Source organism: Mustelus asterias, unplaced genomic scaffold, assembly GCF_964213995.1.
Source record: "Mustelus asterias unplaced genomic scaffold, sMusAst1.hap1.1 HAP1_SCAFFOLD_4344, whole genome shotgun sequence".
Lineage (NCBI taxonomy): Eukaryota > Metazoa > Chordata > Chondrichthyes > Carcharhiniformes > Triakidae > Mustelus > Mustelus asterias.
The window spans coordinates 1-19526 of NW_027594289.1; the positions used below are offsets into that span (position 1 = coordinate 1).

Sequence of the window (19526 nt, forward strand, 5' to 3'; positions counted from 1 at the left end):
GTAGCAATAATAGGAAGACAGATTATTATCTGAATGGGTGTAAATTGAGAGAGGCGGATACTCAGCGAGACCTTGGAGTCCTCGTGCATCAGTCGCTGAGAGTAAGCGCGCAGGTACAGCAGGCAGTAAAGAAGGTGAATGGTATGTTGGCCTTCATAGCGAGAGGATTTGAGTATCGGGATAGGGATGTTTTGCTGCAATTGTGCAGGGCGTTGGTGAGGCCACACCTGGAGTATTGTGCGCAGTTTTGGTCTCCTTATCTGAGGAAGGATGTCCTTGCGATAGAGGGAGCGCAGCGAAGGTTTACCAGGCTGATTCCTGGGGTCTGTCATATGAGGAGAGACTAAGTGGGTTCGGATTATATTCACTGGAGTTTAGAAGAGTGAGAGGGGATCTCATAGAAACTTATAAAATTCTAACAGGGTTAGACAGGGTAGATTCAGAAAGAATGTTCCCGATGATGGGGGGAGTCCAGAACTAGGGGTCAGAGTTTGAGGATAAGGGGGAAACCTTTTAGGACTGAGGTGAGGAGAAATTTCTTCACCCAGAGGGCGGTGAATGTGTGGAATTCACTCCCACAGAAAGTAGTTGAGGCCAAAACGTTGTGTGATTTCAGGAAGAAATTAGATTTCGCTCTTGGGGCGAAAGGGATCGAGGGATATGGGGGGAGGGGGGGGGGGGATCAGGATATTGAATTTGATGATCAGCCATGATCAAAATGAATGGCGGGGCAGGCTGGAAGGGCTGAATGGCCTCCTCCTGCTTCTAGTTTCCATGTTTACAAAGGGGAGAAGGAAAAGAGAGGGTGCAGAATGTAGTGTTAAAGTCATAGCTAGGGTGTAGAGAAAGATCAGCTTAATGCAAGGCAAGTCCATTCAAAAGTCTGACAGCAGCAGGGAAGAAGCTGTTCTTGAGTCGGTCGGTACGTGACCTCAGACTTTTGTATCTTTTTCCTGACGGAAGAAGGTGGAAGAGAGAATGTCTGGGGTACGTGGGGTCCTTGATTATGCTGGCTGCTTTTCCCGAGGCAGCGGGAAGTGTAGACAGAGTCAATGGATGGGAGGCTGGTTTGCATGATGGACTGGGCTACATTCACAACCCTTTGTAGTTCCTTGCGGTCTTGGGCAGAGCAGGAGCCCAGACCAAGCTGTGATACAACCAGAAAGAATGCTTTCTATGGAGCATCTGTAAAGATTGGTGAGAGTGGTCGCAGACATGCTGAATTAGCCTCCTGAGAAAGTAGAGGTGTTGGTGGGCTTCCTTAACTATTGCGTCAGCGTGGAGGGACCAGGTTAGCTTGTTGTTGATCTGGGTCTCTGGATAGCTGGGCAGAGAAGCGGCAAATGCAGTTTAATCTGCAGAAGTGGGAGCTGTTGTGTTTGGAGAGGGCGAAATGAGACAAGGGGATACATCATAAATGGTGGGATAAGGAAAAGTGTGGACAAACAGAGGCACCTTTGGATGCGTGTCCACAGATCTCTGACGCTGTCTGGACAGGTCGATGGCGGACGGGATGAATGTTGCGTTCTGGCCAACTCGACTTCCAGACGGTTTTGATTCGAGCCTCTTCATTGGGCAAAGGAGGTTGGTGGATGGATAACGTTCACAAGTCGGGGAGGGGAAGAGGGGCTTCCCTTTTGGGTTTTGTTCTGACTGCGTGTCCCCCCCCATCCCACGTTGCCGCAGGTTACGAGCTGCTGTACCAGCCCGAAGTGGTGCGAGTTTATCTCTCGCTCATGAAGGAGTCGAAGAACCCCGCGGTGCTTGAAGCGGTGGCTGGAGCTCTGCAGAACCTGTGTGCGGGTCGCTGGACGGTGAGTGTGGTGGGGTCGGGGGAGGGGTCTGGGGAGGGGGGGGGGGGGAGGGGAGGTGTGGGGGGGGGGAGGGGAGAGGGGAGGTGTGGGGGGCGGGAGGGGAGAGGGGAGGTGTGGGGGGCGGGGGAATGAGTCCCGCTCTCAGCCTTGCCAAGAGCCTCGACCTCCGTCGTCTCAGCCCAGTGAGGGCCGGGCGCATGGGATGGGGAACAAGAGGAATTGGGGGGGGGGGGCTGGGGGTGAAGGGGTTGTAATGGGAATTAATGACCCCGAATTAATTCTCTGGGTCAGCGAGGGTTTTGGGGAGACTGGGAGCTCTCGAAAGAGGGTGTTGGAGGAAGATGGTGGCCTTGTGGTTTAACGCCACTGAACTCCTCATTCACAGGCCCAGGCTCGGGGTCAAATTGGCCGGAGGGTTTCAGATTCCATTGATAAAATATGAAATGAAAGGTTCGTCTCGGTGATGGTGAACATGAAGCCATTATCCATTCTCATTTAAAAACTCATTTGGGTCAATAAATCAGCCATCCCTACCCAGCCTGGCCTACGTAGAGGTCTCCAGCACAGAGAGGCCCATCGGCCCATCCACCGATCAAATTCAAACCACCCAACTTCTAATCCCATATCCCAGCCATTGTTGCTCCATACCCTAGTGGGCTTTGGCATTTCAAATGCTCATCCGAACACTTGTTGATTGTTGAGAGAATCAGCAATCCCCCCGCCCCCCTCCCACCCCTGAGAGTTGCGGACACTCAGTCTCTGGGAATATCGGAGACTGAGACGGAGAGATTTGTTTTGGATGCCGAGGGGAATTATGGGAAAGTGGATTGGAGGCTGAAAACCGGCCGACGATCGGGTTGGATAGCAGAGCGGGCTCGAGGTTCCGAATGGTCGCTGATGAGTGTGTGAATGGGGGGAGGGGCAGAAGCCGGGGACTGGGCTACGGGTCGGGGACGATGAAATTCCAGCTAGGCTTTGGAGGGGTGCCTTCCGTCCACATGTTGACCTTTGTCCTCTCTCTTTCTCCCCCCCCCCCCCCCCCCCAGTACGGCCGCTACATCCGATCGATAGTGAGGCAGGAGAAAGGGTTGTCCAACATCGCCGAGCGTCTCACGCACGAGAATGACCGGGTGGTCAAGGCCGTGTCTGGCGCACTGCGGAATCTCTCGCTCGACGCACGGAACAAAGAATTGATAGGTGAGCTCCCCCACCGAACCCCCTCCGAAACAGGAAGAGGGGTTCACCACTGAACTGGGACCCAGCCGGATAAACACAGTGGCTCCCGGAGCAGGTCAGAGGCTGGGAATCCTGCGGAGAGTAACTCACCTCCTGACTCCCCCCCCAAAGCCTGTCCACCATCTACAAGGACACAGTCAGGAGTGTGATGGAACACTCTCCACTCGCCTGGATGGGTGCGGCTCCCAACAACACTCGAGAAGCTCAACACCATCCAGGACAAAGCAGCCCCGCTCGATCGACACGCTAACCACAAACACTCACTCCCTCCACCACCGACACACAGTGGCAGCCGTGTGTACCGTCTACAAGATGCACCGCAGCGACTCACCAAGGCTCCCTCGACCGCACCTTCCAAACCCACCACCTATAGGGTGACGGTCAAGTTGCCACAGTCCCAGATACCCAAACCTTGGGCGAGAGGCAAGGTTGAGAAGGAGGGGTCTTCATGAATAACCTCGGTCGGTACGGGAATTGAACACACGCTATTGGCATCAATCTGCATCACTAACCAGCTGTCCAGCCAACTGAGCTAAACTGAGAAGGAGTAGGGCTGTGGGTGCATTGGAACAGCATCACCTTTAAGCTTCCATCCCAGGTTGTTCACTACCCTGCGTTCCTATAGGAGCTGTATCCCTGAGAACCCAGAACTTTACACTCAGAACTTGTACCTAATCCCCTTACTCTCCCATCGAAGACCATCCCTCTAATCCCCTAACTCTCCCATCGAAGACCATCCCTCTAATCCCCTAACTCTCCCATCAAAGACCATCCCTCTAATCCCCTAACTCTCCCATTGAAGACAATCCCTCTAATCCCCTAACTCTCCCATCGAAGACCATCCCTCTAATCCCCTAACTCTCCCATTGAAGACAATCCCTCTAATCCCCTAACTCTCCCATCGAAGACCATCCCTCTAATCCCCTAACTCTCCCATCGAAGACCATCCCTCTAATCCCCTAACTCTCCCATTGAAGACAATCCCTCTAATCCCCTAACTCTCCCATCGAAGACCTTCCCTCTAATCCCCTAACTCTCCCATTGAAGACAATCCCTCTAATCCCCTAACTCTCCATCGAAGACCATCCCTCTAATCCCCTAACTCTCCCATTGAAGACAATCCCTCTAATCCCCTAACTCTCCATCGAAGACCATCCCTCTAATCCCCTAACTCTCCCATCGAAGACCCTCCCTCTAATCCCCTAACTCTCCCATCGAAGACAATCCCTCTAATCCCCTAACTCTCCCATCGAAGACAATCCCTCTAATGCCCTAACTCTCCCATCAAAGACCATCCCTCTAATCCACTAACTCTCCCATCGAAGACCATCCTTCTCCCCTAACTCTCCCATTGAAGACCATCCCTCTAATCCCCTAACACTCCCATTGAAGACCATCCCTCTAATCCCCTAACACTCCCATCGAAGACCATCCCTCTAATCCCCTAACACTCCCATTGAAGACCATCCCTCTCGTCCCCTAATTCTCCCATTGAAGACCATCCCTCTTCCCTAACCCTCCCATCGAAGACCCTCCCTCTAATCCTATACGCTCCATTGACGGTGCTACATAACTCTGTCTTATTGGTGTTACCTTGCTTTCTGTGTTACCAGGCAAACATGCAATGCCCAATCTAATCAGCAATTTGCCTGGGAGCCAGGATTCTGGCCGGACTAGGGGTGAGGACACCGTGGTGTCGATTCTCCAAACCATCAATGAGGTTGTCATTGACAATGTGGAGGCCGCAAAGAAGTTGAGGGAGCTACAAGGTGTGGAGAAACTGGTACTGATGAACAAATCCAGGTAAGACTGGGGCACGGCAAGAAACACACAGGCCCAAATCCCTCCCACTCGAATGGCCTCCTCCTGTTCCTGTGTAACAGGCTGGAGAAGGGGCTGAATGGGGCCTCCTGTTCCTGTGTAACAGGCTGGAGAAGGGGCTGAATGGGGCCTCCTCCTGTTCCTGTGTAACAGGCTGGAGAAGGGGCTGAATGGGGCCTCCTGTTCCTGTGTAACAGGCTGGAGAAGGGGCTGAATGGGGCCTCCTCCTGTTCCTGTGTAACAGGCTGGAGAAGGGGCTGAATGGGGCCTCCTCCTGTTCCTGTGTAACAGGCTGGAGAAGGGGCTGAATGGGGCCTCCTCCTGTTCCTGTGTAACAGGCTGGAGAAGGGGCTGAATGGGGCCTCCTGTTCCTGTGTAACAGGCTGGAGAAGGGGCTGAATGGGGCCTCCTCCTGTTCCTGTGTAACAGGCTGGAGAAGGGGCTGAATGGGGCCTCCTCCTGTTCCTGTGTAACAGGCTGGAGAAGGGGCTGAATGGGACCTCCTCCTGTTCCTGTGTAACAGGCTGGAGAAGGGGCTGAATGGGGCCTCCTCCTGTTCCTGTGTAACAGGCTGGAGAAGGGGCTGAATGGGACCTCCTCCTGTTCCTGTGTAACAGGCTGGAGAAGGGGCTGAATGGCCTCCTCCTGTTCCTGTGTAACAGGCTGGAGAAGGGGCTGAATGGGGCCTCCTCCTGTTCCTGTGTAACAGGCTGGAGAAGGGGCTGAATGGGACCTCCTCCTGTTCCTGTGTAACAGGCTGGAGAAGGGGCTGAATGGGGCCTCCTCCTGTTCCTGTGTAACAGGCTGGAGAAGGGGCTGAATGGGGCCTCCTCCTGTTCCTGTGTAACAGGCTGGAGAAGGGGCTGAATGGCCTCCTCCTGTTCCTGTGTAACAGGCTGGAGAAGGGGCTGAATGGCCTCCTCCTGTTCCTGTGTAACAGGCTGGAGAAGGGGCTGAATGGCCTCCTCCTGTTCCTGTGTAACAGGCTGGAGAAGGGGCTGAATGGGGCCTCCTCCTGTTCCTGTGTAACAGGCTGGAGAAGGGGCTGAATGGCCTCCTCCTGTTCCTGTGTAACAGGCTGGAGAAGGGGCTGAATGGCCTCCTCCTGTTCCTGTGTAACAGGCTGGAGAAGGGGCTGAATGGCCTCCTCCTGTTCCTGTGTAACAGGCTGGAGAAGGGGCTGAATGGGGCCTCCTCCTGTTCCTGTGTAACAGGCTGGAGAAGGGGCTGAATGGGGCCTCCTCCTGTTCCTGTGTAACAGGCTGGAGAAGGGGCTGAATGGGGCCTCCTCCTGTTCCTGTGTAACAGGCTGGAGAAGGGGCTGAATGGGGCCTCCTCCTGTTCCTGTGTAACAGGCTGGAGAAGGGGCTGAATGGGGCCTCCTCCTGTTCCTGTGTAACAGGCTGGAGAAGGGGCTGAATGGGGCCTCCTCCTGTTCCTGTGTAACAGGCTGGAGAAGGGGCTGAATGGGGCCTCCTCCTGTTCCTGTGTAACAGGCTGGAGAAGGGGCTGAATGGGGCCTCCTCCTGTTCCTGTGTAACAGGCTGGAGAAGGGGCTGAATGGGGCCTCCTCCTGTTCCTGTGTAACAGGCTGGAGAAGGGGTTGAATGGGGCCTCCTCCTGTTCCTGTGTAACAGGCTGGAGAAGGGGCTGAATGGGGCCTCCTCCTGTTCCTGTGTAACAGGCTGGAGAAGGGGCTGAATGGGGCCTCCTGCTGGTGCCGCACTGATTTTGATGTTGATTCTTGTGTTCAGTAGCCGCTCTGAGAGGGAAGTGAAAGCGGTGGGGACAGTTCTCCAGACGCTGTGGGGCTACAAGGACCTGAGGAAACAGCTGGAGAAAGATGGATGGAAGAAAATGGACTTTCAGGTAAAGTGGTGGATTCGTCTTGATTTGATTTATTATTGTCAAGTGTTGGGATACAGTGAAAAGTATTGTTTCTTGCGCGCTATACAGACAAAGCATACCGTTCATAGAGTACATAGGGGAGAAGGAAAGGAGAGGGTGCAGAATGTAATGTTACAGACACAGCTAGGGTGTAGAGAAAGATCAACTTAATGCGAGGTAGGTCCATTCAAAAGTCTGACAGCAGCAGGGAAGAAGCTGTTCTTGAGTCGGTCGGTGCGTGACCTCAGACTTTTGTATCTTTTTCCCGACGGAAGAAGGTGGAAGAGAGAATGTCCGGGGTGTGTGGGGGTCCTTAATTATGCTGGCTGCTTTTCCCCGAGGCAGCGGGAAGTGTAGACAGAGTCAATGGATGGGAGGCTGGTTTGCGTGATGGACTGGGCTACATTCACTACCCTTTGTAGTTTCTTGCGGTCTTGAGCAGAGCAGGAGCCCAGACCAAGCTGTGATACAACCAGAAAGAATGCTTTCTATGGTGTGGGTGGGAGGGAAGGGTTCTGATTGGTGAGGGAGGCGATGAGTGAGTGTGGGAGGTTAACAACGGAAGTGTCCCCCCCCCCCCCCCAACTCAATGGGGCTACGACTGTGGTAAGCCTAGGAGTGAGATCGTTCTCCTCGGACTGGCGAAGGTTAAGGGGGAGATTGAATCGAGGCATTTAGAAATCGAGGAGGGTTTTCCATCGAGTGAATTGAGAGTCTCCGGGGACAGGAGGGGTGGGTAACTAGAGGGACACAGATCGAAGAGAATCAAGAAAAGTATCAGGGGGAGAGAGTGGGGACATGTTAATATTGAAGCACTGAGTTGTGATCTGGAACGCACTGTCCGAAAGGGAACAGATTGAATCAGTTAAAGTATATTATTGTCACAAGTGGTCTTACATTAACACTGCAATGAAGTTACTGTTAAAATCCCCCAGTCGCCACAGTCCAGCGCCTGTTCGGGTCAATGCACCCTAACCAGCACGTCTTTCGGACTGTGGGAGGAAACCGGAGCAAACCCACACAGACACGGGGGAGAATGTGCAGAGTCCACACAGACAGTGACCCGAGCCGGGAATTGAACCCGGGTCCCTGGAGTTGTGAGGCAGCAGCACGAGGTGCGGTGCCAGTGTGAACACTCAAAACGGGGAATTGGAGAAACATTAGAGAGTTATTAGGGTGGTGGGGAGCGCTGCAATGGGCCGAATGGCCGCCTCCTGTCTCTCTACCCGTCTGATGTTACTGTATCTCGGACACAGATGGTGAGCACGAACCGTGGACCTTCCGGCAACGCTTACGATGACAGCACTCTGCCACTGATCGAGAAAAATCAGCGTGGAGGTGAGAGCCGGGGCCGGGGGGAGAGCCGGGGCCGGGGGGAGAGCCGGGGCCGGGGGAGAGCCGGGGCCGGGGGAGAGCCGGGGCCGGGGGGAGAGACGGGGCCGGAGTGGTGGTGGTGGGGGGAGAGCGTGGGGCCGGAGTGGTGGTGGTGGGGGGAGAGCGTGGGGCCGGAGTGGTGGTGGTGGGGGGAGAGCGTGGGGCCGGAGTGGTGGTGGTGGGGGGAGAGCGTGGGGCCGGAGTGGTGGTGGTGGGGGGAGAGCGTGGGGCCGGAGTGGTGGTGGTGGGGGGAGAGCGTGGGGCCGGAGTGGTGGTGGTGGGGGGAGAGCGTGGGGCCGGAGTGGTGTGGGGGGGGGGGGGGGGTGTGGAGAGAGAGAGAGAGCCAGGGGCGGGGCTGGGGCCAGAGTGGGGAGGAGAGCCGAGGGTGGAGTGGGTGCAATGGTGGGGGGGGGGGGGGGGGGAGTGATTTGGTGGAGGGTTTGGAGTCGGTCTGGGGTTGGGGGGGGGGTCTCACACCTTGGGGGGGGTTCTCGCGCTTTGGGGGGGTTCTCGCGCTTTGGGGGGGTCACACTGGGGTTCTTGGGGTCATAGGGTCACGCCTGGTCTTTGGAGGGGGGGGTGTCCGTGCTGGGTATCGGAGGGGGGAGGTCACAGGGACACAGAGTCTAGAACGTTTTACTCTGTTTCAATCCGCGCTCCAATCGTATTCTCATTGAGTTTTTTGCTCTCTGCAGGAGACAAGAGAGAGATGATTCCAATGGACGATCTGGGACCAGGTTTGTGCTGTCGACTCACCCTTGCCCTCTGACCCAGAGATTCCCGTCTCCCTCACACACTGACCCTTGCCCTCTGACCCAGAGATTCCCGTCTCCCTCAAACACTGACCCTTACCCTCTGACTCGGGGACTCCCGTCTCCCTCACACACTGACCCTTGCCCCCTGACCCAGAGATTCCCGTCTCCCTCACACGCTGACCCTTGCCCTCTGACTCGGGGACTCCCGTCTCCCTCACACACTGACCCTTGCCCCCTGACCCAGAGATTCCCGTCTCCCTCACACGCTGACCCTTACCCTCTGACTCGGGGACTCCCGTCTCCCTCACACACTGACCCTTGCCCCCTGACCCAGAGATTCCCGTCTCCCTCACACGCTGACCCTTACCCTCTGACTCGGGGACTCCCGTCTCCCTCACACACTGACCCTCTCTCTCTCTCTCTCTCTCTCTCCAGATGCTTACTCCACACTTGATCACCGGGAGCGTAATCGTACTCTGGATCGCACTCTTGACCGATCGGGGGAATATTCGGAGCGGGAACCACTAAAGGTGAGTGCCCCACCTCCCCCCTCCACTCACCCTTCTGCACTTCCTGCTGTATATGAGGGGGAGAACGGGGAGGGGAGGGGGCAGGCGGACTCGACAGGACTGCATGGCATGGCTGACCCCAGCTCTCGCCCTCTGCCCTGAGGCTGCAATGACCCTCAGCGGTACAGCATGGTTAGAAAGGTTCACAGGGCCATGTTTGACTCTGGTCCTCCGCCGCGCACCTCCACTGCAAGTTGTCACCTGCTGATGGTTGCGTGTGGCATGCTGACCAATCGCCAGGGTAGCATCGTTCTCACCTGCCTCACCTGCCCAGTGTTGGCACTCGCTCGGAATGGGTGACTTCACCAAAGCTGCAAACTGATGGACTCTTCATCCTGTGGCTCCCAGAGCAGGTCAGAGGCTGGGAATCCTGCGGAGAGTAACTCACCTCCTGACTCCCACCCAAAGCCTGTCCACCATCTACAAGGACACAGTCAGGAGTGTGATGGAACACTCTCCACTCGCCTGGATGGGTGCGGCTCCCAACAACACTCGAGAAGCTCAACACCATCCAGGACAAAGCAGCCCCGCTCGATCGACACGCTAACCACAAACACTCACTCCCTCCACCCCCGACGCACAGTGACAGCCGTGTGTACCGTCTACAAGATGCACCGCAGCGACTCACCAAGGCTCCTTAGGCAGCACCTTCCAAACCCACCACCTCTACCATCTAGAAGGACAAGGGCAGCAGATACCTGGGGACACCCCCACCTGGAGGCTCCCCTCCGAGTCACTCACCATCCCGACTTGGAAATATATCGGCTGTTCCTTCACTGTCGCTGGGTCCAAATCCTGGAACTCCCTCCCTAACAGCACTGTGGGTGGACCTACACCACACGGGGACTGACTGATGTCCAATAACAATCCTGGAACTCCCTCCCTAACAGCACTGTGGGTGTACCTACACCGCACAGGGACTGACTGATGTCCAATAACAATCCTGGAACTCCCTCTCTAACAGCACTGTGGGTGTACCTACACCACACGGGACTGACTGATGTCCAATAACAATCCTGGAACTCCCTCCCTAACAGCACTGCGGGTGTACCTACACCACATGGGACTGACTGAAGTCCAATAACAATCCTGGAACTCCCTCTCTAACAGCACTGTGGGTGTACCTACACCACACGGGGACTGACTGATGTCCAATAACAATCCTGGAACTCCCTCCCTAACAGCACTGCGGGTGTACCTACACCACATGGGACTGACTGAAGTCCAATAACAATCCTGGAACTCCCTCTCTAACAGCACTGTGGGTGTACCTACACCACACGGGGACTGACTGATGTCCAATAACAATCCTGGAACTCCCTCCCTAACAGCACTGCGGGTGTACCTACACCACATGGGACTGACTGAAGTCCAATAACAATCCTGGAACTCCCTCCCTAACAGCACTGTGGGTGCACCTACACCTCGGGGTCTGCCGCGGGTTCAAGATGGCGACTCACCCACCACCTTCTCAAGGGGCAATTAGAAATGGGTAATAAATGCTGGTCTAGCCAGTGATGCCCACCTGCCAAGAATGAATTAAAAAAGGCCTTTGGATAACACTCCTAAAGTTTTAGATTCCAGAATCCCTACAGTGCAGAGGGAGGCCATTCTGCCCATCGAGCCTGCACCCACAGCAATCCCACGCAGGCCCTGTAACCTCACACATTTACCCTAGCCAATCCCCCTGACTATAAGGGACAATTTATCATGGCCAATCCACCTAACCCGCACATCTTTGGACTGTGGGAGTCCACGGTCTGTGTAGTATTTTATTTCCAGAACTCCTGGGAATATTGGAAAAAGGGCCAGCACTTGTGTGATGGGATGAATGACCTCTCACCTTAAGTAGGAGCCACAGAGGGAGACATTAAGACAGGACCAAAAGCTCGGCCAAAGAGGGCAGTGTCTTGAAGGAGAGAGGTTGAGGGAGGGAATTCCAGAGCTCAGGCCGCCCCCCCCCCCACTCCCCGGGCAGCTGAAGGCACGGCTGCCAATGACGGAGCGATTATAATTGGGGGATGCTCAAGAGGCCGGAATTGAAGGAACCTGAGATCTGAGGCTTGCAGGAGGTGACAGAGATGGGGAGGGGTGCAGGGGCTGGAGGAGGTTACACAGATGAAGTACGGGGAGGGGCACAACTCTGTCAGGATAATGTCGAGGGAGCTTTACTCTGTATCTAACCCCATGCTGTACCTGTCCTGGGAGTGTTTGATGGGGACAGTGTAGAGGGAGCTTTACTCTGTATCTAACCCCGTGCTGTACCTGTCCTGGGAGTGTTTGATCGGGGACAGTGTAGAGGGAGCTTTACTCTGTATCTAACCCCATGCTGAAACCTGTCCTGGGAGTGTTTGATGGGGGACAGTGTAGAGGGAGCTTTACTCTGTATCTAACCCCGTGCTGTACCCGCCCTGGGAGTGTTTGATGTGGGACAGTGTAGAGGGAGCTTTACTCTGTATCTAACCCCGTGCTGTACCTGTCCTGGGAGTGTTTGATGGGGACAGTGTAGAGGGAGCTTTACTCTGTATCTAACCCCGTGCTGTACCTGTCCTGGGAGTGTTTGATGGGGACAGTGTAGAGGGAGCTTTACTCTGTATCTAACCCCGTGCTGTACCCGCCCTGGGAGTGTTTGATGGGGACAGTGTAGAGGGAGCTTTACTCTGTATCTAACCCCGTGCTGTACCTGTCCTGGGAGTGTTTGATGGGGACAGTGTAGAGGGAGCTTTACTCTGTATCTAACCCCATGCTGTACCTGTCCTGGGAGTGTTTGATGCTGGCACTGGGTGTTTTGTGGACAGGGGGTTGGGAGAAGGGATTCACATCCTGCAGGTGTTGTTGTATTTCAGTGATCAGCCTAACAGTGTTTAAATCACTAACTCTGCATGTCTGCACTCACAGGGAGACCGTTACCCAATCAATACTAACATGGACAGCAGGGGCAGTCTTGAGCTCCTTGCCGCTTACCAGGATTAAGTCACTAACAAAAAGCATGTGCCTGGTATGTTGTGCGCGCAAACGTCTCACCTCTACAGATTAACGCTTAACGGTCCTTTGGTTGGGATAGATCTATCGGTGTTAGCGACGGAGTACAGTCCAGTAACATAACCCCTACACTACTGTACCCTGGATTATTAATCCAGCAACATTACCCCTACACTACTGTACTCTGGATTATTAATCCAGTAACATAACCCCTACACTACTGTACCCTGGATTATTAATCCAGTAACATAACCCCTACACTACTGTACCCTGGATTATTAATCCAGTAACATATCCCCTGCACTACTGTACCCTGGATTATTAATCCAGTAACATAACCCCTGCACTACTGTACCCTGGATTATTAATCCAGTAACATAACCCCTACACTACTGTACCCTGGATTATTAATACAGTAACATAACCCCTACACTACTGTACCCTGGATTATTAATCCAGTAACATATCCCCTACACTGCTGTACCCTGGATTATTAATCCAGTAACATAACCCCTACACTACTGTACCCTGGATTATTAATCCAGTAACATAACCCCTACACTACTGTACCCTGGATTATTAATCCAGTAACATATCCCCTGCACTACTGTACCCTGGATTATTAATCCAGTAACATAACCCCTGCACTACTGTACCCTGGATTATTAATCCAGTAACATAACCCCTACACTACTGTACCCTGGATTATTAATACAGTAACATAACCCCTACACTACTGTACCCTGGATTATTAATCCAGTAACATATCCCCTACACTGCTGTACCCTGGATTATTAATGTAGTAACATAACCCCTACACTACTGTACCCTGGATTATTAATCCAGTAACGTAACCCCTACACTACTGTACCCTGGATTATTAATCCAGTAACATAACCCCTACACTACTGTACCCTGGATTATTAATCCAGTAACATATCCCCTACACTACTGTACCCTGGATTATTAATCCAGTAACATAACCCCTACACTACTGTACCCTGGATTATTAATCCAGCAACATTACCCCTACACTACTGTACCCTGGATTATTAATCCAGTAACATAACCCCTACACTACTGTACCCTGGGTTATTAATCCAGTAACATAACCCCTACACTACTGTACCCTGGATTATTAATCCAGTAACATAACCCCTACACTACTGTACCCTGGATTATTAATCCAGTAACATAACCCCTACACTACTGTACCCTGGATTATTAATCCAGTAACATAACCCATACACTCCTGTACCCTGGATTATTAATCCAGTAACATAACCCCTACACTACTGTACTCTGGATTATTAATCCAGTAACATAACCCCTACACTACTGTACCCTTGATTATTAATCCAGTAACATAACCCCTACACTACTGTACCCTGAATTGTATGTCCAGTAACATAACTTATACACTACTGTACCCTGCATTATTAATCAAGTAACATAACCCCTACACTACTGTACCCTGAATTGTATGTCCAGTAACATAACTTATACACTACTGTACCCTGGATTATTAATCCAGTAACATAACCCCTACACTACTGGACCCTGGGTTATTAATCCAGTAACATAACCCCTACACTACTGTACCCTGGATTATTAATCCAGTAACATAACCCATACACTCCTGTACCCTGGATTATTAATCCAGTAACATAACCCCTACACTACTGTACTCTGGATTATTAATCCAGTAACATAACTTATACACTACTGTACCCTGGATTATTAATCCAGTCACATAACCCCTACACTACTGTACCCTGGATTATTAATCCAGGAACATAACCCCTACACTACTGTACCCTGGATTATTAATCCAGTAACATAACCCATACACTCCTGTACCCTGGATTATTAATCCAGTAACATAACCCCTACACTACTGTACTCTGGATTATTAATCCAGTAACATAACCCCTACACTACTGTACCCTCGATTATTAATCCAGTAACATAACCCCTACACTACTGTACCCTGGATTATTAATCCAGTAACATAACCCCTACACTACTGTACCCTGGATTATTAATCCAATAACATAACCCCTACACTACTGTACCCTAGATTATTAATCCAATAACATAACCCCTACACTACTGTACCCTGGATTATTAATCCAGTAACATAACCCCTACACTACTGTACCCTAGATTATTAATCCAGTAACATAACCCCAACACTACTGTAACCTGGATTATTAATCCAGTAACATAACCCCTACACTACTGTACCCTAGATTATTAATCCAGTAACATAACCCCAACACTACTGTACCCTGGATTATTAATCCAGTAACATAACCCCTACACTACTGTACCCTGGATTATTAATCCAGTAACATAACCCCTACACTACTGTACCCTGGATTATTAATCCAGTAACATAGCCCCTACACTACTGTACCCTGGATTATTAATCCAGTAACATAACTCCTACACTACTTTACCCTGGATTATTAATCCAGTAACATAGCCCCTACACTACTGTACCCTGGATTATTAATCCAGTAACATAACCCCTACACTACTGTACCCTGGATTATTAATCCAGTAACATAGCCCCTACACTACTGTACCCTAGATTATTAATCCAGTAACATAACCCCGACACTACTGTACCCTGGATTATTAATCCAGTAACATAACCCCTACACTACTGTACCCTGGATTATTAATCCAGTAACATAGCCCCTACACTCCTGTACCCTAGATTATTAATCCAGTAACATAACCCCGACACTACTGTACCCTGGATTATTAATCCAGTAACATAACCCCTACACTCCTGTACCCTAGATTATTAATCCAGTAACATAACCCCTACATTACTGTACCCTGGATTATTAATCCAGTAACATAACCCCTACACTACTGTACCCTAGATTATTAATCCAGTAACATAACCCCTACATTACTGTACCCTGGATTATTAATCCAGTAACATAACCCCTACACTCCTGTACCCTAGATTATTAATCCAGTAACATAACCCCTACATTACTGTACCCTGGATTATTAATCCAGGAACATAACCCCTACACTACTGTACCCTGGATTATTAAACCAGTAACATAACCCCTACACTACTGTACCCTGGATTATTAATCCAGTAACATAACCCCTACACTACTGTACCCTGGATTATTAATCCAGTAACATAACCCCTACACTACTGTACCCTGGATTATTAATCCAGTAACATGACCCCTACACTACTGTACCCTGGATTATTAATCCAGTAACATAACCCCTACACTACTGTACCCTGGATTATTAAACCAGTAACATAACCCCTACACTACTGTACTCTGGATTATTAATCCAGTAACATAACCCCTACACTACTGTACCCTGTATTATTAATCCAGTAACATAACCCCTACACTACTGTACCCTGGATTATTAATCCAGTAACATAACCCCTACACTACTGTACCCTGGATTATTAATCCAGTAACATAGCCCCTACACTCCTGTACCCTAGATTATTAATCCAGTAACATAACCCCTACACTACTGTACCCTGGATTATTAATCCAGTAACATAACCCCTACACTACTGTACCCTGGATTATTAATCCAGTAACATAACCCCTACACTACTGTACCCTGGATTATTAATCCAGTAACATAGCCCCTACACTCCTGTACCCTAGATTATTAATCCAGTAACATAACCCCTACACTACTGTACCCTAGATTATTAATCCAGTAACATAACCCCTACACTCCTGTACCCTAGATTATTAATCCAGTAACATAACCCCTACACTACTGTACCCTAGATTATTAATCCAGTAACATAACCCCTACACTCCTGTACCCTAGATTATTAATCCAGTAACATAACCCCTACACTACTGTACCCTGGATTATTAATCCAGTAACATAACCCCTACACTACTGTACCCTGGATTATTAATCCAGTAACATAACCCCTACACTCCTGTACCCTAGATTATTAATCCAGTAACATAACCCCTACACTACTGTACCCTGGATTATTAATCCAGTAACATAACCCCGACACTACTGTACCCTGGATTATTAATCCAGTAACATAACCCCTACACTCCTGTACCCTAGATTATTAATCCAGTAACATAACCCCTACACTACTGTACCCTGGATTATTAATCCAGTAACATAGCCCCTACATTACTGTACCCTGGATTATTAATCCAGTAACATAACCCCTACACTACTGTACCCTGGATTATTAATCCAGTAACATAACCCCTACACTACTGTACCCTGGATTATTAATCCAGTAACATAACCCCTACACTACTGTACCCTGGATTATTAATCCAGTAACATAACCCCTACACTACTGCAGCCTGGATTATTAATCCAGTAACATAACCCCTACACTACTGTACCCTGGATTATTAATCCAGTAACATAACCCCTACACTACTGTACCCTGGATTATTAATCCAGTAACATAGCCCCTACACTCCTGTACCCTAGATTATTAATCCAGTAACATAACCCCGACACTACTGTACCCTGGATTATTAATCCAGTAACATAACCCCTACACTCCTGTACCCTAGATTATTAATCCAGTAACATAACCCCTACACTACTGTACCCTGGATTATTAATCCAGTAACATAGCCCCTACACTCCTGTACCCTGGATTATTAATCCAGTAACATAACCCCTACACTCCTGTACCCTAGATTATTAATCCAGTAACATAACCCCTACACTCCTGTACCCTGGATTATTAATCCAGTAACATAGCCCCTACACTCCTGTACCCTAGATTATTAATCCAGTAACATAACCCCTACACTACTGTACCCTGGATTATTAATCCAGTAACATAGCCCCTACACTCCTGTACCCTGGATTATTAATCCAGTAACATAACCCCTACACTCCTGTACCCTAGATTATTAATCCAGTAACATAACCCCTACACTCCTGTACCCTAGATTATTAATCCAGTAACATAACCCCTACACGACTGTACCCTAGATTATTAATCCAGTAACATAACCCCTACACTCCTGTACCCTGGATTATTAATCCAGTAACATAACCCCTACACTACTGTACCCTGGATTATTAATCCAGTAACATAACCCCGACACTACTGTACCCTGGATTATTAATCCAGTAACATAACCCCTACACTACTGTACCCTGGATTATTAATCCAGTAACATAGCCCCTACACTACTGTACCCTGGATTATTAATCCAGTAACATAACCCCTACACTACTGTACCCTAGATTATTAATCCAGTAACATAACCCCTACACTACTGTACCCTGGATTATTAATCCAGTAACATAGCCCCTACACTCCTGTACCCTGGATTATTAATCCAGTAACATAACCCCTACACTACTGTACCCTGGATTATTAATCCAATAACATAACCCCTACACTACTTTACCCTGGATTATTAATCCAGTAACATAGCCCCTACACTACTGTACCCTGGATTATTAATCCAGTAACATAACCCCTACACTACTGTACCCTGGATTATTAATCCAGTAACATAACCCCTACACTACTGTACCCTGGATTATTAATGCAGTAACATAACCCCTACACTACTGTACCCTGGATTATTAATCCAGTAACATAACCCCTACACTCCTGTACCCTGGATTATTAATCCAGTAACATAACCCCTACACTACTGTACCCTGGATTATTAATGCAGTAACATAACCCCTACACTACTGTACCCTGGATTATTAATGCAATAACCTAACCCCTACACTACTGTACCCTGGATTATTAATGCAGTAACCTAACCCCTACACTACTGTACTCTGGATTATTAATCCAGTAACATAACCCCTACACTCCTGTACCCTGGATTATTAATGCAGTAACATAACCCCTACACTCCTGTACCCTGGATTATTAATCCAGTAACATAACCCCTACACTACTGTACCCTGGATTATTAATCCAGTAACCTAACCCCGACACTACTGTACCCTGGATTATTAATCCAGTAACATAACCCCTACACTACAGTACCCTGGATTATTAATGCAGTAACATAACCCCTACACTCCTGTACCCTGGATTATTAATCCAGTAACATAGCCCCTACACTACTGTACCCTGGATTATTAATCCAGTAACCTAACCCCGACACTACTGTACCCTGGATTATTAATCCAGTAACATAACCCCTACACTACTGTACCCTGGATTATTAATCCAGTAACATAACCCCTGCACTACTGTACCCTGGATTATTAAACCAGTAACATAGCCCCTACACTACTGTACCCTGGATTATTAATCCAGTAACATAACCCCTACACTACTGTACCCTGGATTATTAATGCAGTAACATAACCCCTACACTACTGTACCCTGGATTATTAATCCAGTAACATAACCCCTACACTCCTGTACCCTGGATTATTAATCCAGTAACATAACCCCTACACTACTGTACCCTGGATTATTAATCCAGTAACATAACCCCGACACTACTGTACCCGGGATTATTAATCCAGTAACATAACCCCTACACTACTGTACCCTGGATTATTAATCCAGTAACATAACCCCTACACTACTGTACCCTGGATTATTAATCCAGTAACATAACCCCTACACTCCTGTACCCTGGATTATTAATCCAGTAACATAACCCCTACACTCCTGTACCCTGGATTATTAATCCAGTAACATAACCCCTACACTACTGTACCCTGGATTATTAATCCAGTAACATAACCCCTACACTACTGTACCCTGGATTATTAATGCAGTAACCTAACCCCTACACTACTGTAACCTGGATTATTAATCCACTAACATAACCCCTACACTACTGTACCCTGGATTATTAATGCAGTAACCTAACCCCTACACTACTGTACCCTGGATTATTAATGCAGTAACATAACCCCTACACTACTGTACCCTGGATTATTAATGCAGTAACATAACCCCTACACTACTGTACTCTGGATTATTAATCCAGTAACCTAACCCCTACACTACTGTACTCTGGATTATTAATCCAGTAACATAACCCCTACACTACTGTACCCTGGATTATTAATGCAGTAACATA

The 19526-nt window shown here is 49.6% G+C and overlaps 1 protein-coding gene across 1 annotated transcript; it reads left to right on the forward strand.

The window, feature by feature from the left end:
- Positions 1 to 1686: 1686 nt before the first annotated feature.
- Positions 1687 to 12454, forward strand: LOC144491063 (catenin delta-1-like; the record flags this gene model as incomplete). The annotated part of the gene is made up of 8 exons (XM_078208744.1): positions 1687 to 1814; positions 2861 to 3011; positions 4664 to 4853; positions 6626 to 6740; positions 8015 to 8096; positions 8828 to 8869; positions 9323 to 9417; positions 12355 to 12454. Coding segments are annotated over 8 exons (878 nt in total), but the record flags the coding sequence as incomplete, so codon positions are not given.
- Between the last annotated feature and the right edge of the window lie 7072 nt (positions 12455 to 19526).